At 34.5% G+C, this 21036-nt stretch overlaps 1 protein-coding gene across 3 annotated transcripts in view; it reads left to right on the forward strand.

Moving 5' to 3' along the window:
* LOC137654751 (uncharacterized) overlaps positions 1–16268 on the forward strand; it is a 25849-nt gene extending 9581 nt beyond the window's left edge. For all 3 annotated transcript variants that reach the window (XM_068388679.1, XM_068388680.1, XM_068388681.1), the window contains 3 exons: positions 4095–4267; positions 4743–4872; positions 12841–16268. In XM_068388679.1, the coding sequence (XP_068244780.1) occupies positions 4095–4267; positions 4743–4872; positions 12841–12971 (434 nt within the window). In that variant the 3' untranslated portion in view covers positions 12972–16268. The remainder of the gene's footprint in view (positions 1–4094; positions 4268–4742; positions 4873–12840) is intronic.
* The last annotated feature ends 4768 nt before the right edge of the window (positions 16269–21036 follow it).

Here is a 21036-nt window from a genome sequence, read left to right on the forward strand (position 1 = left end):
ATTACAGTGCAGTAGTTAACCCCTTGAGTGAAGAAGCATTGTTTGGTAATCTCAGTGTTGTCAGGTGGATGAGGACAGGAGAATCTCTAAAGAATAGGTCAAACTATTCGGTTTATGTGTTGGCCAAGGGAAACTGAACCGTAACCAGAGAGAAGGATCCAATGTAGTACTGTCTGGCCAGTCAAAGGACCCCATAACTCTCTAATGGTAGTATCTCAACGGGTGGCTGGTGCCCTGGCCAACCTGCTACCTTTTGCATATGATCAGCTCCCAAGCCCCCTCTCCACCCAAGCTCGGACCAGGAAGGGCCAGGCAATGGCTGTTGATGATTCAGTTGATATACCTATCGGCTCAACGCCCCCCCCCCCCCACATCCTTAGCTCACAGAGATGGTGAGGTTACGGCGACCGAAGGATCTAACGAGTTTGAGCGGGACTCAAACCCCAGTCTGGTGATCACCAGTCAGGGACGTTACCACATCGGCCACTACAACCCTGTACATCTTACTTCCTATGGAACATCAGTATAAAACATAGACGATCATTGTCAGGAAAAAAAACAAAATGTTCATTTAAAACGTTGATATACTATATTATTAGGTAGTTTTTAGATTAGAGAAGCCGGAAAAATTATAATAAATAACGTCTAATTCCACTCATGTCTTTGGTGGCCTCGTCTTCGGACTTAGAAAGATTGGCCCATTACTTAGCAACCTTTTAACATTTACACAATTCGTATTTTTTCATTTATTGTTTCAAGCTTAAATCTATGACCTATCATCTCACTTTCTGTACAGCAAAGGTTTAAAGACCGCTCATGAATGGCAGAGGCGAGGGACACTGCCCTATCAAGCAGGGCAATGCCCTAGAGACTGACCATATTACATATGATCAGCGCCCAAGCCCCTCTGTACCCAAGCTAGGACCAGGAAGGGCCAGGCAATGGCTGCTGATGAGTCAGCAGATAGACCTATAGGCTCCCCCAAACTCACCATCCTTAGCTCACAAGGACGGTGAGGTTGCAGAGACCAAAGAAACTCTGCTATTTTTCTTAGTTGGACCTTTCTATTTGGATAGGTATCTATTGGTTGGTATTCAATGCTCTGCTCAATACTACACAGTATTCTAGAAGTTTTATTCCAGCTGTGACGAGGTTGTGGAATGATCTTCCGATTCGGGTAGTTGAATCGGTAAAACTTCAAAAGTCCAAACTTGTAGCAAATGTTTTTATGATGAACAGGCTGACATAAGTCGTTTTATAGTTTATATATGAAATATCTGTTTTAATGTCATTACTGTTTTTAATATATTTTAATTTAATTATTCATTATTTGGTCTATAGTTCATTTATTTCATTGTTACTTTCCTCACTGTGCTATTTTTCCCCTTTAGAGCCCTTGGGCTTGAAGCATCCTGCTTTTCCAACTAGGGTTATAGCTTAGCTAATAATAATAGTAATAATGATAATGATAATAATAATAATGATAATAATAATAATAATAATGATAATTATAATATGGCCGGCCATAGGAATCACAGTTCTTTTCGGTCACTGCATCAGCTGTTTGAAATTCATTCATCTAATCGTTGTTTTGGTTCATTCCCTTCTTTCCTTGTCAAGTAGAGATTTCGGAATTTAATGTTTACAGAGATTTTGATCTCCCCTTGCTGCAGATATTTAAAACTTGCTTAATCTCTCTACAATTATTTTACGTTAGTATAATATTTTTTCCTTTCAGTTATTTTACGTTAGTATAATAATTTTTCCTTAGTTATTTTACGTTCGTATAATACTTTTTTCCCTTATTGTTATTTTACGTTAGTATAATACTTTTTTCCCTTCAGTTATTTTACGTTAATATAATATTTTTTCCCTACAGTTATTTTACGTTAATATAATACTTTTTTCCCTACAATTATTTTACGTTAGTATAATACTTTTTTCCCTTCAGTTATTTTACGTTAATATTATACTTTTTTCCCTTCAGTTATTTTACGTTAATATAATACTTTTTCCCTACAGTGATTTTACGTTAGTACAATACTTTTTTCCCTACAGTTATTTTACGTTAGTATAATACTTTTTTCCCTTATTGTTATTTTTCCATGATTGCTTCACATGATGGTCTAAATCTAACCTGATTACTGCTGATATATTTCCCTCGGCAGTATTTATGTAATTCATTTATTTTTCACTATTTCCGTTTTCCTTTTCTATAATGTGAAAGAACTATCAGTTATAATTTCCTTCAAGGTTTTAATGTAACCCATTCTTCAAACACTTGAGAAAATGTTATTTGGCGAACGGCGAAGAACAGCAAATAGTCACCATATTTGATTTTTGCATTTATAAGCTTGGTATGATTTTATCAGTATATTTCCCTGTTGTTTCACTCTCCACGCGAATATTTCCTTGTTCCGTCAACCCGTCAGTTACAGCTTCACTTATATTTTCTTATGCCACCTGATTTTTGCAGCACCTCTACGACTCCTAGCTGCTCAGACTTTACTGTCCAACCTCTTTCTTTTCCCCTTCTGTTACATTTCGACGCTGATTTGCCTACCAGACCCCAACGCCAGGCAAAAAAAAAAAAAAAAAAAAAAAAAAACTTGGATTCTGTAAATCTAAATCTATGCAAAGCCCTTTTTTGCAGGAAATCTTGTTCACGATTGGGCAAGTTTCTCTCTTCTCCTTCAAAAGGAATACAAAATTGTATTAGAATCCTGTGAGTTGTTCAGTACATGTAAAAAGAACGAAACCTTTATTTAATTATTAGTCCTTAGCTGGGATTTTATTTATTTAATCTTCTGTTTTGTTTTATTTTTAGATTAAAGAATAGTGAATATGAAAGGAAAATAGATTTAGATTTAACATATCTGTAGATTCACGTCTCTTGATAATTTGGGGATTAATAAGGTTCACATGAGATCAGTTCTAATTGATCTTACTTTACTTACTTTACTTTGATGGCTGCTTTTCCGGTCCCATACAGCAGGGGAACCCCACTCTCTACAGGACCTCCGCTGTCGTTTTACCTTGTTCGTTCACAGTATTTAACGTTTCATATCGCGTATTGTTCATTTACTGTTAAATCGTCACTGTCAAAACACTCATGAAATAAGAGTCTTCAGTTTCCTCTTGAAAGCCTTAATGTCTTCAATCATTCGAATGTTTCGTGGGAGCTTATTATATAGTCTCAGAGCCGCATATTTAAAGGCTCTGGAGCCCAAAGTAGACATAAATCTAGGTTCCAACAGTTTGAAGCCATCTGTAACTATTCTCGTGTCGACATGTAATTATGATAATCAAAATCAAAATGTAGAGTAGCTTTGTACGTTTATCTAAGGAACAAACACTTAGTCACATTATGTAACGTAGAGCTTTCCTCAGCTCATGGCCACTCATGTCTGTGGAGCTTTTTTGAGCTCGTGGTTACTTAACGCCTCTTCCAAAAGAGGTAATGTACACCTCGCGGTCTACACTGGCATTTATTGCAAATGATTTACATGCCCAACTTTTCTCTATCTGCCTCCTTTTCTGTTCATGATCCCTTTCGTATCTAAAGCGGGGGTTTACACGGTCGAAGGGTTCGTCGAACCCGGTTGTCAAACCTGCTTGCCGAACGGTTCGAAGACGTGGAGTCAGTCACAAAAGCATAAGGTTTGTGGACAATGAAGCCCCGCCCACAAAAGTCAGGCAAGAGCAGACTTTCTTCGAACCATTCGACAAACGTGTTTGAAAACCAAATGGTTTACACGTTCGTACATCACTTCAAACATTTGTCTGTCGAACTACGTTCGACGAACCGTTCGGCCTTGTAAACCCTGCTTGAGACATTGAATTTTACCTGTGATTTTACCTCCAGGATCTGGATAAAAACTAATTTAGGTTCCCCATCTCCCATCTCTCTTAAATCCTCCTCCCATTTACTTTGCAGAGGTTTGTGATATTCATCTTTCTCTGTCTTTCTCTCCCCCCTTTTTTCGCGTGCGTATCTTTCCTGCGGCCGATGGTGGTGATTGCTCGCAACCCCTTGCGGCTGATGGTGCGGTGCGGCTGACGGCTGACTTGCGGCGTCGCTTCCTCCGCCGCAGCTCCCGAGGTGGCCATTGAAGGGCCTCAGGAGCGTCACATCCAGCGAGGAAGCGTCCTGGCCATAACCTGTGTGGTGCGCCATCCTCCCCACAGCGCCCCAGGGCAAGTGCTCTGGTTCCACGGTACCGAAAATATCGACTACGATTCTCCCAGAGGGGGCGTCTCCATTCAGGTGAGAAGGAGCACCAGGAAGCTCTGGAGAAGGACTCCACCCATCTTCTTCTTCCGATTTCCCCCCCCCCCCCTCTTCTTGTTTTTCATCCTAAGGAAGGAGAGGTGGAAGACGTTTTGCATTTCATTATGATTTTCCACTTGGATTCTTCGTAAATATCTGAAAATATATTTTCATATATATTTTTTTTTGCATTTATGTAGTGTTCAGTGACATTATAAAATTGGGAGACAAGTCTTACATCTATCTTATGATGAAATAATAAATTTATATCTTCCATGTCATGATATCAATCCAATTAAACATCATGCTTTGATAGATAAACTTTGTTAGCATATGATACACTTATTGAGAGGCTTTTGAACCACCGCTTTATTTCATAGAAGAGCATGAGGGAACACATCACTGCGATGTATATTTACTCAATGTCATTTTTGATTATTTCATATTGAGTTACTTTTATTTTCTCTAACAGACTGAAAAATCCAATCGCAAGACAGTGAGTAAGCTAATGCTGGCAACAGTCTCAGAACACGATAATGGTGAATATAGTTGTAGCCCTACGGACCTTCCCCCAGCAGTCATCGCAGTTCATGTCCAAAGTGGTAAGTGAGAGAGAGAGAGAGAGAGAGAGAGAGAGAGAGAGAGAGAGAGAGAGAAGGAAGAATGCATAATCTATTAAAGTTTCTAACTACAGTGGAGTGAGGCCCCAAAATCAGCTCTAAACATGAGATTCCTTTGAAGAGAAAGAGAGAGAGAGAGAGAGAGAGAAAGAGAGAGAGAGAGAGAGAGAGAGAGAGAGAGAGAGAGAGAGAGAGAGAATGAAGAATACATAATCTATTAAAGTTTATAACTACATTGGAGTGAGGCCCCAAAGTCAGCTCTAAACGTGAGATTACATTAAAAAGAGAGAGAGAGAGAGAGAGAGAGAGAGAGAGAGAGAGAGAGAGAGATGTAGAATACATAGTCTATTAAAGTTTATAACTACAGTTGTTTGAGGCCCTATTTCCTTTCCTGACTGGGCTAGTTTTCCTTGTTGGAGCCCTTGGGCTTATAGCATCTTGCTTTTCCAACTAGGGTTGTAGCTTGGCTAGTAATAATAATAATAATAACGTCAGCACTAAAAATGAGATTCCTTTGAAGAGAGAGAGAGAGAGAGAGAGAGAGAGAGAGAGAGAGAGAGAGAGAGATGCATATTGTATGGTGATGGGGATAGTGAGGTTGGACCTATCATTCTCTATTAAAGTTAGGTGGTGTAAGTTGGCCCTGAAAATACGCATGTTGTTTGCCCTCTAGTTTCGCGATATCAAATCGCTGCAATTCTAAATTGGTATCTGCATTCACGTTTAATAATTTTTTTTTTTTTTTTATGAAATACACATTTACAATCTTACAATTTATAACATTTATACATCATCGTATATTTACATGAATATTTTTTTTTACTTATACTGTATTTACAATTGCAATTTCTACTATTTATCTAAATATGTTTCTAAATAAAAAATATTTGGACTGGTGAACACTTTTATCTAGTCTATGTTGGATTTTACATCATATGGTGACCCCTCATTTCTCAGCCTGTTGATGCTTTGTCTTGACTATCCATTTTGTAGGATAATTTTATTAATCTTACATATAAAAACCGTGATTTGTTTTATAGATTCTATACTTATATTTTAATGTTACTGGTCTTTAAGTATTTTATTTTTCCTCACTGGGCTATTTTCCCTGTTGGAGCCCCTGGGCTTAAAGCATTCTGCTTTTCCAACTAGGGTTGTAGCTTAGCAATTGATAATAATAATAATAATTATAATACCTTTCCTTTCTTCATTATTTTAAAATGGTCCCTGTTACATGTAGTGTTCACAGGATTGTTCGTTTCTTTTTGGTCTCGTTAACAACCTTATTCTTATCATATATGCCATTGAACCACACCATTCAGTTTCCTGTAATAATCCTTTCTATCTATATCTAATTGGATTTGGAAACATAGCTGAATATGATTTAATGAAACAAAGGCGATTGGTTATCTAGTCTTACACCATGCTCCAATAAACTATCTTGCATTATACTGAATATTTAGCAATACTTTTTAGTTCCTTCATCATCATCTTCTACGCCTATTGACGCAGAGGGCCTCGGTTAGATTTCACGAGTCGTCTCTATCCTGAGCTTTTATTTCAAGACTTCTCCATTCATCATCCCCTACTTCACGCTTCATAGTTCTCTGCCATGTAGGCCTGGGGCTTCCGACTCTTCTAGTGCTTTGTGTAGCCCAGCTGAACTATTGGTGAACTAATCTCTCTTACTTCAACTAGAAGAATTCTTTTCCCCGAGTAACAAAAAAATGTGTTGCTAGAATTATGCAAAGGAGATATTAGTGAAAAAAAAAAAAAAACTTCAAATTATTCTTATTTTGAAGTTGTCAGGAAATTGGTATGTAAAGAACCAACAACATTTTGGAGATTTTACTTAACATGCAAATTACATCTTTGAAAATACTTAAAAATGGTCTCTTTCGTTTCCTTTTAAGTTTACCTATAGATTGTTTGTTTGCCAGTTTTAAACTTATTTTACTAAGTCTCTTATGAAAATAGAATCATCGACGTGGCAATGTTTTCACTATAGATAACACATTCAATTGAATCACCGGTGATTTCTTATTTTTATGAGAGAGAGAGAGAGAGAGAGAGAGAGAGAGAGAGAGAGAGAGAGAGAGATATTACTACTAATCTATTCATGGAAACTGAAACATAGCCGATTGTAATGCCTTCAAATTTGTTGTGGTTACGTTATTCCTGTAAAAATATCTCTCATCTGAACACACACACACACACACACACACACACACACACACATATATATATATATATATATATATATATATATATATATATATATATATATATATATATATATATATATGTATATGTATATATATATATATATATATATATATATATATATATACATACACATGCGCAATATATATGTAATAGATTCTTACTTATAAGCAAATATTCATACCATTTACGCATATTTCTACTTAAAGGGGTGACTTTGTAAATTAGTATTATGAAAGGCTTTTGTAGGACCTGATTCTTAAATCCAGTATGTAAGTCAATACAACAACAAAAGTTTTCTTTGGAATGGGTAATTTTTCTTTCCTCCAATGTGCAATTAGAGCTAGGGTACTTAACTTTAACACACACATAGGGCCTACAAATATTAGTTATTATTATTATTATTACTTGCTAAGCTACAACCCTAGTTGGAAAAGCAAGATGCTATAAGCACAGGGGCCCCAACAGGGAAAATAGCCCAGTGAGGAAAGGAAACAAGTAGAAATAATATATTTTAATAACAATGACATTCAAATAAATATTTCCTATATAAACTATAAAAACTTTTAACAAAACAAGAGGAAGAGAAACGAGATAGAATAGTGTGCTCGAGTGTACCCTCAAGCAAGAGAACTCTAACCCAAGAGAGTGGAAGACCATGGTACACAGGCAATGGCACTACCCAAGACTAGAGAACAATGGTTTGATTTTGGAGTGTCCTTCTCCTGGAAGAGCTACTTACCATAGCTAAAGAGTCTCTTCTACCCTTACCAAGAGGAAAGTAGCCATTAGATTTCAAGTAACGATTTTTTATGTTTTCCTGCGTTAGAAAATCAGTTCTGGGGCAAGAGCTGTTATACATACCATATGGTATTTTGAACTAAATAATATGAAGATATTCTAAATTCTTCAAAGCACTGGAAAATAGATTAGCTTCCAGAAGTGAGATTAAAACACGAACGTGCAAGTGAGACATGAATTGTATTAACTAGATAGAATATCTAATAATGCTAATCTTTCAGTTTTTTTTTTTTTATAATCATAATCGTAATCGTTGTAATAATGATGATAACTAGAGGGACACTCAGTAGAGCGCAGACCTCCGTCGCGGCAGCTTATTTCTCGACCTCTTGCTCAACCTTGACCTTGACCTTTGACATTAACATGTAAGCGAAGGTGGATGGACTGTATCAGGGGTAACCTTCGATCAAAGGGATTAACCGATGATGAAGTGTGGGACAGAGGTAGATGGAGAACGCTGGCCAGAAACATCGACCCCTCATAAAGGTGGGAAAAGAGGCAGACAAAGAAGAAGATGAAGTAGTTTGAAGTCTCTGTGACAACGATGTCCAGACTTAATTACGTGAATTGGACATCTTGCTTGATCGTGACCTTGACCTTCCAAAATTTAGTAATTTCCAGCTTTTTACATAACAGTTAATCCACGCTAGTTTCATTATTCTACGAATAAAATTGTGACCAGGAAGCTATTCAAAAACAAACTAACACACACACACACACAGCTGGTAAAACATAACCTCCTTCCAACCTCGTTGGTGGAGATAATTGAAAACAACTACAAGGAAATATCATCGATTAGACAGCTACTACTTATGGACGGGGAAGTGTTTATAACTGGAAAGGTCATGAAATTTCTGATAGAATAAAATCGGTACCATATTCGGTGTCTCCTATTCACCAAATTTCCAATCTTTCCACCAGAAAGTTGCCACCCTCCACCAAATGTTACCAATTTTTCTGAAAAAAAAAAAAAAATTCTTTTAGCTTTTTTAAAAAAAAAAAAAGTTTTCTACTGCTGTCTGACTGTTGATACATGGCTTTTGCAATGGAATTTTCCCCAAAAGGAACTCTGTGATGAAAATTTTTATCTTCTACGTATGAAGGTTCTATCTAGTATTTTCTGTCATGGTTCTGTATGAGGCTGTTACACTTGAATTGATAACAAAAAAGATTGGTGACATTGTTTTCTATGTGCTATCAGTTGCATGACTATACTCTTCTCTTGATTATACCTTTCATTTTTTTTATTCATATCAAGCGCTACGTGCCATCTAGTGGTACATTATGGTACTACTGTCGTTAATGCTCGTCTCTGCATTACTCTTTGCATTCAGAGCGTTTGGATAATATTCGTGTTACTCCACCGCTCCCTTTGTAAATAGGTTGCCCAGAAGAGAACGGAAACTTGTACTGTCTTATTGTCAGTAGAGTTCTTTAGTGTGTGGTGAATAGGCACCATTACAGTCAAGAACAGCGTAGAGCACATCACCTGAAATTTACATATGTCGCAATTCCTGTTGACAGCGTCATTTAAGCTCATTTCTATCATCATTTGAGGACATGATGCATCAAGAGCGGTGAATGGTAAACGCCAGACTGGGGTTCGAGACCCGCTCAAACTCGTTAGTTCCTTCGATCGCTGCAACCTAACCATCCTTGTGAGTTAGGGGTGGGGAATATGGGAGAGCCTATAGGTCTATCTGCTGAGTAATCAGCAGCCATTGCCTGGCCCTCCTTGGTCCTAGCTTGGGTGAGAGGGGCCTTGGGCGCTGATCATATGTATATATGGTCAGACTCTAGGCCTTTGTTCTGCTTGATGGGGCATTGTCACTGTTCCTTGCCTCTACCATTCATGAACGGCCTTTAAACCTTTTATGATTTGGACAGGTTAAACTAATGATACGGTAGTCTAAGGGTTGTTAACCCCCCAGTAAGTAAGTAGGTATGACTCCTAGGGTAGGTTAGGTGAGGAACCTTAGGTTAGGTGGTGTTCTTGTGTCTGTTTGTGAAATGTGGTTTTGTGGTCTGTCCCAATGAACTACAGAGGCTCCCATCGAGATATTGCTGATTATGATGGGTCAATGAATTCGATCAGAGGTTTCAAGGACTAGAATCAGCAATAAAATCTCTTGCTTGAGGGTACACTCGGGCCACTATTCTATCTAGTTTCTCTTCCTCTTGTTTTGTTAAAGTTCTCATAGTTTATAAATGAAATATTTATTTGAATGTCATTGTTCGTAAAATACATTATTTTTCCTTGTTTCCTTGCCTCACTGGGCTATTTTCCCCGTTGGGGCCCCTGGGCTTATAGGATCTTGCTTTTCCAACTAGGGTTGTAGCTTAGCAAGTAATAATGATAATAATAGTAATAATAATAATAATTCTCTCGTGATACCATCTATCTTCTATGACAAAACTAATTTGATTTTATATTTCCATCATTGTATGAAAATGTTCAAGTGTAGATGTAGTCGGTATCAGTAAAAGGTTTTGTTTTGTAGTCTAGTTTTATCACAAGAGATATCTGAAGTTCAAATATATATGAAGTTATATTCACAAAAGCAGAACAATCTTTACCTTTAAATTTTACGTAAGGTTTCTTATAAGAAAACCTTTTTTAGACTGCAAAATTTAAAAAAAATCCGTTGTCCGTTATATAAAATCTATAATATGCTTTCAGATGACCACCATAATGATGATTTCCTGAAAATCCAATTTCTAACATTGCTAATTTTGAAACTAATTCCTCTCCTTTACCTTGCTCAGGTTAACGAATTCCTCTCCTTTACATTTCACATGTCAGCTAATTCCTCTCCTTTACCGTTCACAGGTCAACTAATTCCTCTCCTTTACCTTTCAGAGGTCAACTAATTTCTCTCTTTTACCTTTCACTAGTCAACTAATTCCTTTCCTTTACCTGTTACAGGTCAATTAATTCCTCTACTTTATCTTTCACAATTCAACTAATTCCTCTCCTTTACTTTTCACATGTCAACTAATTCCTCTCCTTTACCTGTCCCATGTCAACTAATTTCTCTCCTTTACCTTTCACGTGTCAACTAATTCCTTTCTTATACCTGTCAACTAATTCCTCTCCTTTACCTTTCACAGCTCAACTTATTCCTCTCCTTTACCTTTCACACCTCAACTAATTCCTCTCCCTTATTTTTCACGTGTCAATTAATTCCTCTCCTTTACCTTTCACACCTCAACTAATTCCTCTCCTTTACTTTTTACTGGTCAACTAATTCCTTTACTTTTTACTGGTCAACTAATTCCTCTCCTTTACCTTTCACAAGTCAACTAATTCCTTTCCTTTACCTGATACAGGTCAATTAATTCCGCTACATTATCTTTCACAATTCAAATAATTCCTCTCCTTTACTTTTCACATGTCAACTAATTCCTCTCCTTTCCCTGTCAATGTCATCTAATTCCTCTCCTTTACCTTTCACATGTCAACTAATTCCTCTCCTTTACCTGTCACAGCTCAGCTAATTCCCCTCGTTTACCTTTCACAGGTCAACTAATTCCTCTCCTTTACTTTTTACTGGTCAACTAATTTCTCTCCTTTATCTTTTACAGGTCAACTAATTCCACTCCTTTTCCTTTCACAGGTCAACTAAATCCTCTTTTTTACCTTTCACATATCAACTAACCCCTCCCCTTTACCTTTCACATGTCAACTAATTCCTCTCCTTTACCTTTCAGAGGTCAACTAATTCCTCTCTTTTACCTTTCACAAGTCAACTAATTCCTTTCCTTTCCTGATACAGGTCAATTAATTCCGCTACATTATCTTTCACAATTCAAATAATTCCTCTCCTTTACTTTTCACATGTCAACTAATTCCTCTCCTTTCCCTGTCAATGTCATCTAATTCCTCTCCTTTACCTTTCACATGTCAACTAATTCCTCTCCTTTACCTGTCACAGCTCAACTAATTCCCCTCGTTTACCTTTCACAGGTCAACTAATTCCTCTCCTTTACTTTTTACTGGTCAACTAATTTCTCTCCTTTATCTTTTACAGGTCAACTAATTCCACTCCTTTTCCTTTCACAGGTCAACTAAATCCTCTTTTTTACCTTTCACATATCAACTAACCCCTCCCCTTTACCTTTCACATGTCAACTAATTCCTCTCCTTTACCTTTCAGAGGTCAACTAATTCCTCTCTTTTACCTTTCACAAGTCAACTAATTCCTTTCCTTTACCTGATACAGGTCAATTAATTCCGCTACATTATCTTTCACAATTCAACTAATTCCTCTCCTTTACTTTTCACATGTCAACTAATTCCTCTCCTTTACCTTTCACATGTCAACTAATTCCTCTCCTTTACCTTTCACAGCTCAACTAATTCCTCTCCTTTACTTTTTACTGGTCAACTAATTCCGCTGCTTTTCCTTTCACAGGTCAACTAAATCCTCTTTTTTACCTTTCACATATCAACTAACTCTTCCCCTTTACCTTTCACATGTCAACTAATTCCTCTCCTTTACCTTTCACAGGTCAACAAATACTTCTCCTTTACCTTTCACAGGTCAACTAATTCCTATCCTTTACCTTTCATATGTCAACTAATTCCTCTCCTTTCCATTTCACAGGTCAACTAATTCCTCTCTTTTACCTGTCACAAGTCAACTAATTCCTCTCCTTTAACTTTGACATGTCAACTAATTCCAACCGTTACCTTTTACCGGTCAACTAATTCCTCTCGTTTACCTTTTACAGGTCAACTAATTCCTATCCCTTACGTTTCACATGTCAACTTATTCCTCTCCTTTACGTTTTACTGGTAAACTAATTCTTCTCCTTTATCTTTTACTGGTAAACTAATTCCTCTCCTTTACGTTTTACTGGTAAAATAATTCCTCTCCTTTACCTCTTACTGGTAAACTAATTCCTCTCCTTTACCTTCCACAGGTCAGCTTCAGCAGCCAGTGAAACAAGGACCAGGCCTGAGCGGAGCAGCAGTGACAGCCTCCATCAGCAGTGCCCTTCTGGTCCTGCTCATGATGACTCTCGCCTGCGTTAGATGCCGCGTGTTCAACTGATGCTTCCAGAGCCCTACACTCAACACCTGGGGTGGCATTGCTTGGGGGCACCATCCGGGAGGCCTCTCCTAGGAGTGTAGTTTTTTTGAGGGCTGCTTGAGGTCTTGACAGTTGTAGCAGGACTTGATAAAGGTTTTCAAAGTTATCAGACTAAATGTCCCTTTTGTTGTGAAAGTGGAAAACTCAGGGTTGATGAACTCGTGGAGAAATAGAACAGCAAATAGGACTTTTGAATAAAACAAAAGGTGACATTAAAAAATGTGAAGAAAATATAGTACATTAAAACTATATATTTACCAGTAATGAACATGACAATAGATTTATATGTACATTGTGTGTTTTTGGTAGCAAAAAAGGCACCTTCGACACAAAGAGAAATCAAAGTTTTTTGAGGAGGACGATAATCGTTTGTGATTTGAAACCTTTTTTATTTTTTATTTGAGAGGTGGTTTTGCATATTTAATTATCTTATTTTTATCCTCACCAGCATAGTTGCACGTACTACGTGTTGTTGTTGTTGTTGTTGACACTTTGAATTGCATGTTTATAAGAAACATAACATTAAGTTGGAGTAGAATGCAATTTGTCTTTATTGTAGTTTTGATGCCAAGGACCAAATTAAGGAACATGTCTATGTAAAGCTTTATCAGTGTTTCTTGGCTTCCATTGAAGATAAGGAGATAAGGAAAGTGTTCGTATTATATGGAAATGAGATATGAAAGCACACAGTTGCTGGCTCATAATAAGTTTCACCCTACTTGGAAAGGAAATGTTAATAGATACATATAACTTTTGATTTTTTATTTTTTATTTTGTGCTTGGATTTGTGAAAAATTATGTCTATACCTTAATTGATTCCTCTTGGAAAGGAAATGTTAATAGATACATATATAACTTTTTATTTTTGATTTTTGATTTTGTACTTGGATTTATGAAAAATTATGTCTATACCTTAATTGATTCCTCTTGGAAAGGAAATGTTAATAGATACATATATAACTTTTGATTTTTGATTTTGTGCTTGGATTTATGAAAAATTATGTCTATACCTCAATTGATTCCTCTTATTATTCTGAACTCATTGAGGTTCATCAAAATAGTTAGACCTATTTTTAAAGTTTTGTTCAACCAGAAGGAAAACCTGTGTATATTTCCATGTCTTTCATATCCAATTCGTTTTGGATCTACCAGAATATCAATTTTCAAAAAATACGAGTGATTTTAACTACAAAAAAAGGGGGATTCAAATATGTTCATCATTACTTATTTTTGGCACATTCTAAAGAAATGGAAATTGCTTTTTTAAGAAAAGGGGATTAGTTATAGTTGATTAAGAAGTTTTATAACTACCAAAGGAGGCTTAAATTAAGAGGAAAAAAACAATAGGAATATCTCGGTACTCTGACTCATTAAATTCTTGAAACAAAGACATTTGATTAATTTTCTTAGGTAACTTATTATTATTATTATTGTAATTATTATTATTATTATTGTTATTATTATAATTATTATTATTGTCATTATCACTATCATTATTATTATTATCATTATTATTGTTATTATCATTATTATTATTTTTTATAAATAGAAAGTGCACGAGAACATTTTAAAACATTTTTCATGTGTTCTGTAAAAAAAAGCATTTTCCCCTCCCTCTTCTCATTGATATCCGTGTCAAACATTTCTTTCCATTTGAAACTGAATTAAGGACAATTTACGATTACTTATTAAATAAATCAATTTTGAAAGGAATAGATATGTATATACAAAGGCTTCTTTTTTACTTTTGGAGGGGCCATCCTTGGCATCTGTCAACAGTCAAGGTAAATTTCTTTTTCATCTTTACATGAAAAAAAGAGAGACAAATTGAAATATTTTCTGCTCATTTTTGGGGGGCTTAGAAGAGAGCCAATTAGTTTGATTTTGTACATAAATTTTTATCATGAGATATATACACTCATTCTATATTTTACAGTATGAGTATAGATTTATTCAGTGTGTACATACCATGAATTCAGGTTCTGAAATACGAAATATATTCTTAGTTTTATAAAGTGGCTTTGGTTTGGAATGTCGATGTTTCGTAGACAGACAAAAAAATATTTTTTTTTGCTCCTAAACACAAAGCGGTCTGCTATATTTTCCACTTTCAGGTAATAGATAAGTCATTTACAGAAAAACATTAATTTTGTGTTCCTGTTTACTTTTTCAAGTCATTTGCGATTGTTTGTAGATGTAGCTGTTTTTGCTTTTACTGTTGGTCAGGAAACAACGTCTGTTTCGGAGTCGAATTTTATGTTCGAAGAACAATCATGGACATTTTTTCATACACTCTTTCTTATTCCCTTCATACATTTATTCGTTTGTGCATGTGTGTTAAGAAATTCATTAGTTATCAGAATTTTTGTTTTAATATATTATCAAGATTATGTATGTCTTAAGAAATTCATTAGTTATCAATATTATGTATGTCTTAAAAAATTCATTAATTTCTAGAATTTTAGTTTTAATGTTATCAATATTATGTATGTCTTAAGAAATTCATTAATTTCCAAATTTTAGTTTTAATATGTTATCAATATTATGTATTTCTTAAGAAATTCATTACTTATCAGAATTTCAGTTTTAATATGTTATCAATATTATGTACGTCTTAAGAAATTCATTACTTATCAGAATTTCAGTTTAATGTGTTATCAATATTATCTATGTCTTAAGAAATTCATTACTTATCAGAATTTCAGTTTTAATATGTTATCAATATGTATTTCTTAAGAAATTCATTATTTATCAGAATTTCAGTTTTAATATGTTATCAATATTATATATTTCTTAAGAAATTCATTATTTATCAGAATTTCAGTTTTAATATATTTTCAACATTATGTATTTCTTAAGAAATTCATTACTTATCAGAATTTAAGTTTTAATGTTATCAATATTATGTATTTCTTAAGAAATTCATTACTTATCAGAATTTCAGTTTAATATGTTATCAATATTACGAATGTCTTTAGAAATTCATTACTTATCAGAATTTCAGTTTAATATGTTATCAATATTATGTATATCCTAAGAATTTCATTAGTCATCAGAATTTTAGTTTAATGTTATCAGTATTATGCATGTTTTAAGAAATTCAAGTTATCAGAATTTTAGTTTTAATGTTATCAATATTATGTACGTCTTTTGAATTTCATTAGTTATCAGAATTTCAGTTTAATATGTTATCAATATACATAGAGGTTATCTGTTCACCAATCTTGTTATTTTGATAGTTCATACATCGATGTTGTACCCCTGACCAACACAGCTGCGAATATAGATCAATTTCTATCACGCTTTTCATAGCGAAAGACAGTACGAAGAAAAAAAAAACGTTTGAAGACTGCATTCAGTCCTTTCTTCTAATTATTGTTATTATCCTAATCATCATTCACAGTGACATTACGTATACAATCAATGCGCAATTTGACTTTTAATGGTTTTTACCTCTTACTATCTGAGATGGATGGTTTTGACCCTCCCTCGTGAATAAACTACATAATATGTAATGGTTTAGAGATTGTTTCCTTCCATGTGATGTAATGTAGCTGGTGGGTCGTGGAAATCAGATTAATATGTTTATTTTTTATTTTTTATTTTTTTTTTTTAATATGAAGATTGTACATCCAGGCAAAATGTAATGTTATGGTATGACCACACATACACACGCATTGTGCATATAAATAAATATATGTGTATATATAATATATATATATATATATATATATATATATATATATATATATATATATGTATATATATAATTTATATATATATTTATATATATACAGTATATATATTTGTATATATATGTGTGTGTATGTACGTATGAATGTATATATATATATATATATATATATATATATATATATATATATATATATATATATATATATATATATATATTATATATATATATATATATACATATATATTTATATATATATTTTATATATATATATATATATATATATATATATATATATATATATATATATATATATATATATATATATATCTTTTTGTGTGTTTGTCAGTCAGTTTGCCTGGATTCTATTGTATTGTCTATATTTTCTAAAATAATGTACTGCATAACCATGATAATTAGATATCGATGAAAAAAAAAGTTTTTGCAAAATGATATTCAGAAAATTTAGGTGAAGCAATTTCTTTGCTTCACCTGCCAATTTCCTATGGCTTCTGTTATGAGTAATTGTAATTAAGCTGTTTGTATTTGATATCAATATTTCATCGAATTTCCCTTGTTGCCATTTGATATATTTGTACCGTATTTAGGTATCAGGTTTCTGGTCATATCTAAAAAATATGTACATTATCTAATTGATTCATTATGATATTTTGATCTTTACTTCTCTTGTTACATTGTTACATCTTCCTTTCCATATTTTCTTAACCCTTTCACTGCCATTTGTGAATTAACCAAAATTGGAAAAGGGAAGCATCTTTTGAAAAAACCAAAAAAACAAAAAAGTTGGTATTTATTGGAAAGGTCTTCACGAGAGCCATCCAATAAATAACAAAACAGGATTTGTTTGGTCTTAAAAGATTCTGCTACATCAGAAATTTTGTTAAATTCACCTCAGGCGCTGAAAGGGTTAATAACCTGAAGTATTTTATCAATAGGCTTTGGGCTTTTTTCACTACTGTTGTTAATATGGCACCATTCAGTTTTGTCTGAAGAATGCAAACTTAAGTTTTTTTAAGGTAAAATCTATATTTATTTTTTACCTATTCATTTGCCCAGTGCACTGATATATCTTTCAATATTACTATAATTATGCCCAGTGGCAAATTATATACCTCCTTTACTTACTCACTTCTTTTTCATGACAAAAAAGTAACTAGGAAAATGACTTCGCCCACCAGCGTACACCATATTGGAAGGTTACTGACGTCACTTAAATGTAAGACCTTTTATAAATGTCATATATGATATACCCTTAACAAAATGAATATTTTTGTAAATACCGTCTTTCATTATTAACCTACATTTTCCTCAAGGGATCTTGTTATAATTGGATTTGCCTTATTAGAAAACTTTGAAAATACGTGTTGTGTTATATAAATTAGAAAATATTGTGAGAGCGATATTATTGTGGTGGCCGATGCGGTAACGTCCCTGACTAGTGAACGCCAGACTGGGGTTCAAGTCCCGCTCCAACTCGTTAGACCCATTGGTAGCTGAAACTTCACCATCCTTGTGATCTAAGGATTTAGGGAAGCCTATAGGTCTATCTGCCGAGTCATCAGCAGCCATTGCCTGACCCTCCTTAGTCCTAGCTTGAGTGGAGAGGAGATTTGGCCGCTGATCATATGTATATATGCTCAGTCTCTAGGGCATTGTCCTGCTTAATAGGACAATGTCTCTATCCCTCGCCTCTGCCATTCATGAGCGGCCTCTAAACCTCTAATGTATCCATAAGAAAGTCTCAAAGAATAAGAAGAAACTAAAGAAGAATTATTACACTAGAAGCTATTCTAGAAATTAGACCTACGTTCCTTTGTGGCGAAGAATGAAGTAAAATGGTAGGACTCCCATTCAACTTTTAATGTCAGCTGGACGACGAAGGTAATTTAATTCAACTGTTATGGTTGAAAGGCAAGCTAGGGTTACCAACAAAAGGAAAGAATGGACCTTTCTCTCTCTCTCTCTCTCTCTCTCTCTCTCTCTCTCTCTCTCTCTCTCTCTCTCTCTCTCTCTCAGGAGATTCTTTGCATTCCTCCGAGATGTGTTTTAGGATAATAGGCTTACAATGACGTGACAACTATGAGAAAACCACGTCTTTTCTACACATAACATTTTTTTTTCTTTTTTTTTACTCTGTTCATTCAGCGAACTATTTTTTTTTCTTATTTTTTGTTCATAATCTACTCATAAAGTGTTTTCACTATCATAAGTACGAGACAAAAACATCGGTTTTACAAGAGATTACAAATAGACCCCATTTGTAATCTCTTGACTAAATTTTGTCTTCAGAAATTATTATTATTATTATTATTATTTCCTACGTTCCTTACTATATTCTACCCTTCCTATGCCAAATCTGGCTACGTCCACTTAGCAGGTAAGTTTTATTATTTACTTTAGATTCATTTTCGCGCCATTTTCAAATTAAACCCAATATATATATATATATATATATATATATATATATATATATATATATATATATATATATATATATATATATATATATATATATATACATGACTGCGCATGCGCTTTGCATAAGTTGCTAAAGTTCATAGAGTGCTCGAACCATTCCGCCTTTTTAAAGAATTGTCATTTCAGTAGTGACAGTTGATTAGTGAAGATAGTGTCGCCTTCATCTTCTTTGTTATTTTAACCGTAGCTGTGAAGTGTTTACTGGCTAACCGGGATTTCTCAGCCATATTCCGAATGCCTGTGTGTACTACAAGTAGCAAAAGGTAATAATCAAGATTGTATATGTTATTTATTATATAGGCCTAAATATTCTCTACATTAACGAAGGCATTGCCTCACTAACAGACATAAAGTCTGAGGAAATATTGTCATAGTGAAATTCGTTGTTGGCACTTAGTGTGGCCGTCTGCTGAACAGTGGAATCATGATTTGGCCATGATAGGCTTTTGATATAATCATGACTGAACACTGATTTTACGTTACAAGGCATAAAATGGTGTGTGGTATATAAGTATTATTTATATTTTATGTTTTCTAAGGAATACGACGTCGTTGGTCAGGTTAGGCCTAGTACAAGGAGTTGCATGGCCTTGGTTTGATTAGGTGGTGTGGTAAGGTTGCCATGCATGCAATGAAATTCACTCCTGTAATAAGTTATACTGCGTCCTAGATCAGGTTAAGGGACATGGTTACCGCCCCCCCCCCCCCACCCCACACACACACACACACACACACACACACTCCACTCCTCTGTCGTTGGTAAGTAATAACCTAGCCATCCTAAGTTAGGTTAGTTATGTTAGGTTGGACGCAGCTCTGTAAGTGTCCATGGAAGATTTTTTTTTTCGTGTGTGTGTGTGTGTGTAAACTTACTCTTGCCATAGGTGTGATAGAAACATATTGCCTGAATCAAATCTTAACTTTTAAATTTCTACGGATGTTACCAGTAATCAACTGCAAAAAAATAAATCGCCTTCAAAAGCAAGTTAAATTCAATCAGGTTTGGGTTGAACAGTAAGTTCAAAGTAAGACTAGAAGACAGCAAAAATAATATTTACAAATTAAAGACTTTGTCAAAAGAATGATAGCTTTAATAACGGAAAAAAAACATAATGCGTCAAACGGTTTATAATACTGTAATGTCTTATAGATCCACTAAGTATTTCAAAGAATTCAATTGACATATCTTTATTAACCCAATAAAATGTCATGTCTTCCACGAATAGTAGAAGTCAATAGTCATGTTCACAAAGTAATTTGATGTTATGTGAAATGTCTATATAAAGTTTTCTTAAGAAAAAAAAATCGTAATTTTATTCAACGATTTCACAATTCATCCGAGACTTTGGAACTGTGCACCGATGTTTTGATATAATGTAAATCAAATTTCAAAATCTTTCATACAGTAGTCATAAATATAAATAATGCTATAGATGATGAATTATTACCTAAATTGTTTTATCTACATCCAAAATTAAAATTATTATTTTTTTTTTAATGAATTGACAGCTACAGCCCAGTTCATGAGATATTACCCATATATTCTAGAATTAATTTATACTGTAGCATATGACGTTACCAGAATCGTGACGAATCAAATGCAGTTTTTGTTCAACTATCGATTGACCTATGAAGTCTCGCCAGACGTTGATGCGTTAGCGAGAAGCTGAAGAATGTCAATGGTGCCATAAGTCTCTGTACCATGGTCTTCCACTGTCTTGGGTTAGGGATCTCTTGCTTGAGGGTACACTCAGGCACACTATTCTATCTAATTTCTCTTCCTCTTGTTTATTTTGAAGTTTTTATAGTTTATATATAAAAGGTTTATTTTGT

Source organism: Palaemon carinicauda, chromosome 15 (genome assembly GCF_036898095.1).
Source record: "Palaemon carinicauda isolate YSFRI2023 chromosome 15, ASM3689809v2, whole genome shotgun sequence".
NCBI classification, from domain to species: domain Eukaryota; kingdom Metazoa; phylum Arthropoda; class Malacostraca; order Decapoda; family Palaemonidae; genus Palaemon; species Palaemon carinicauda.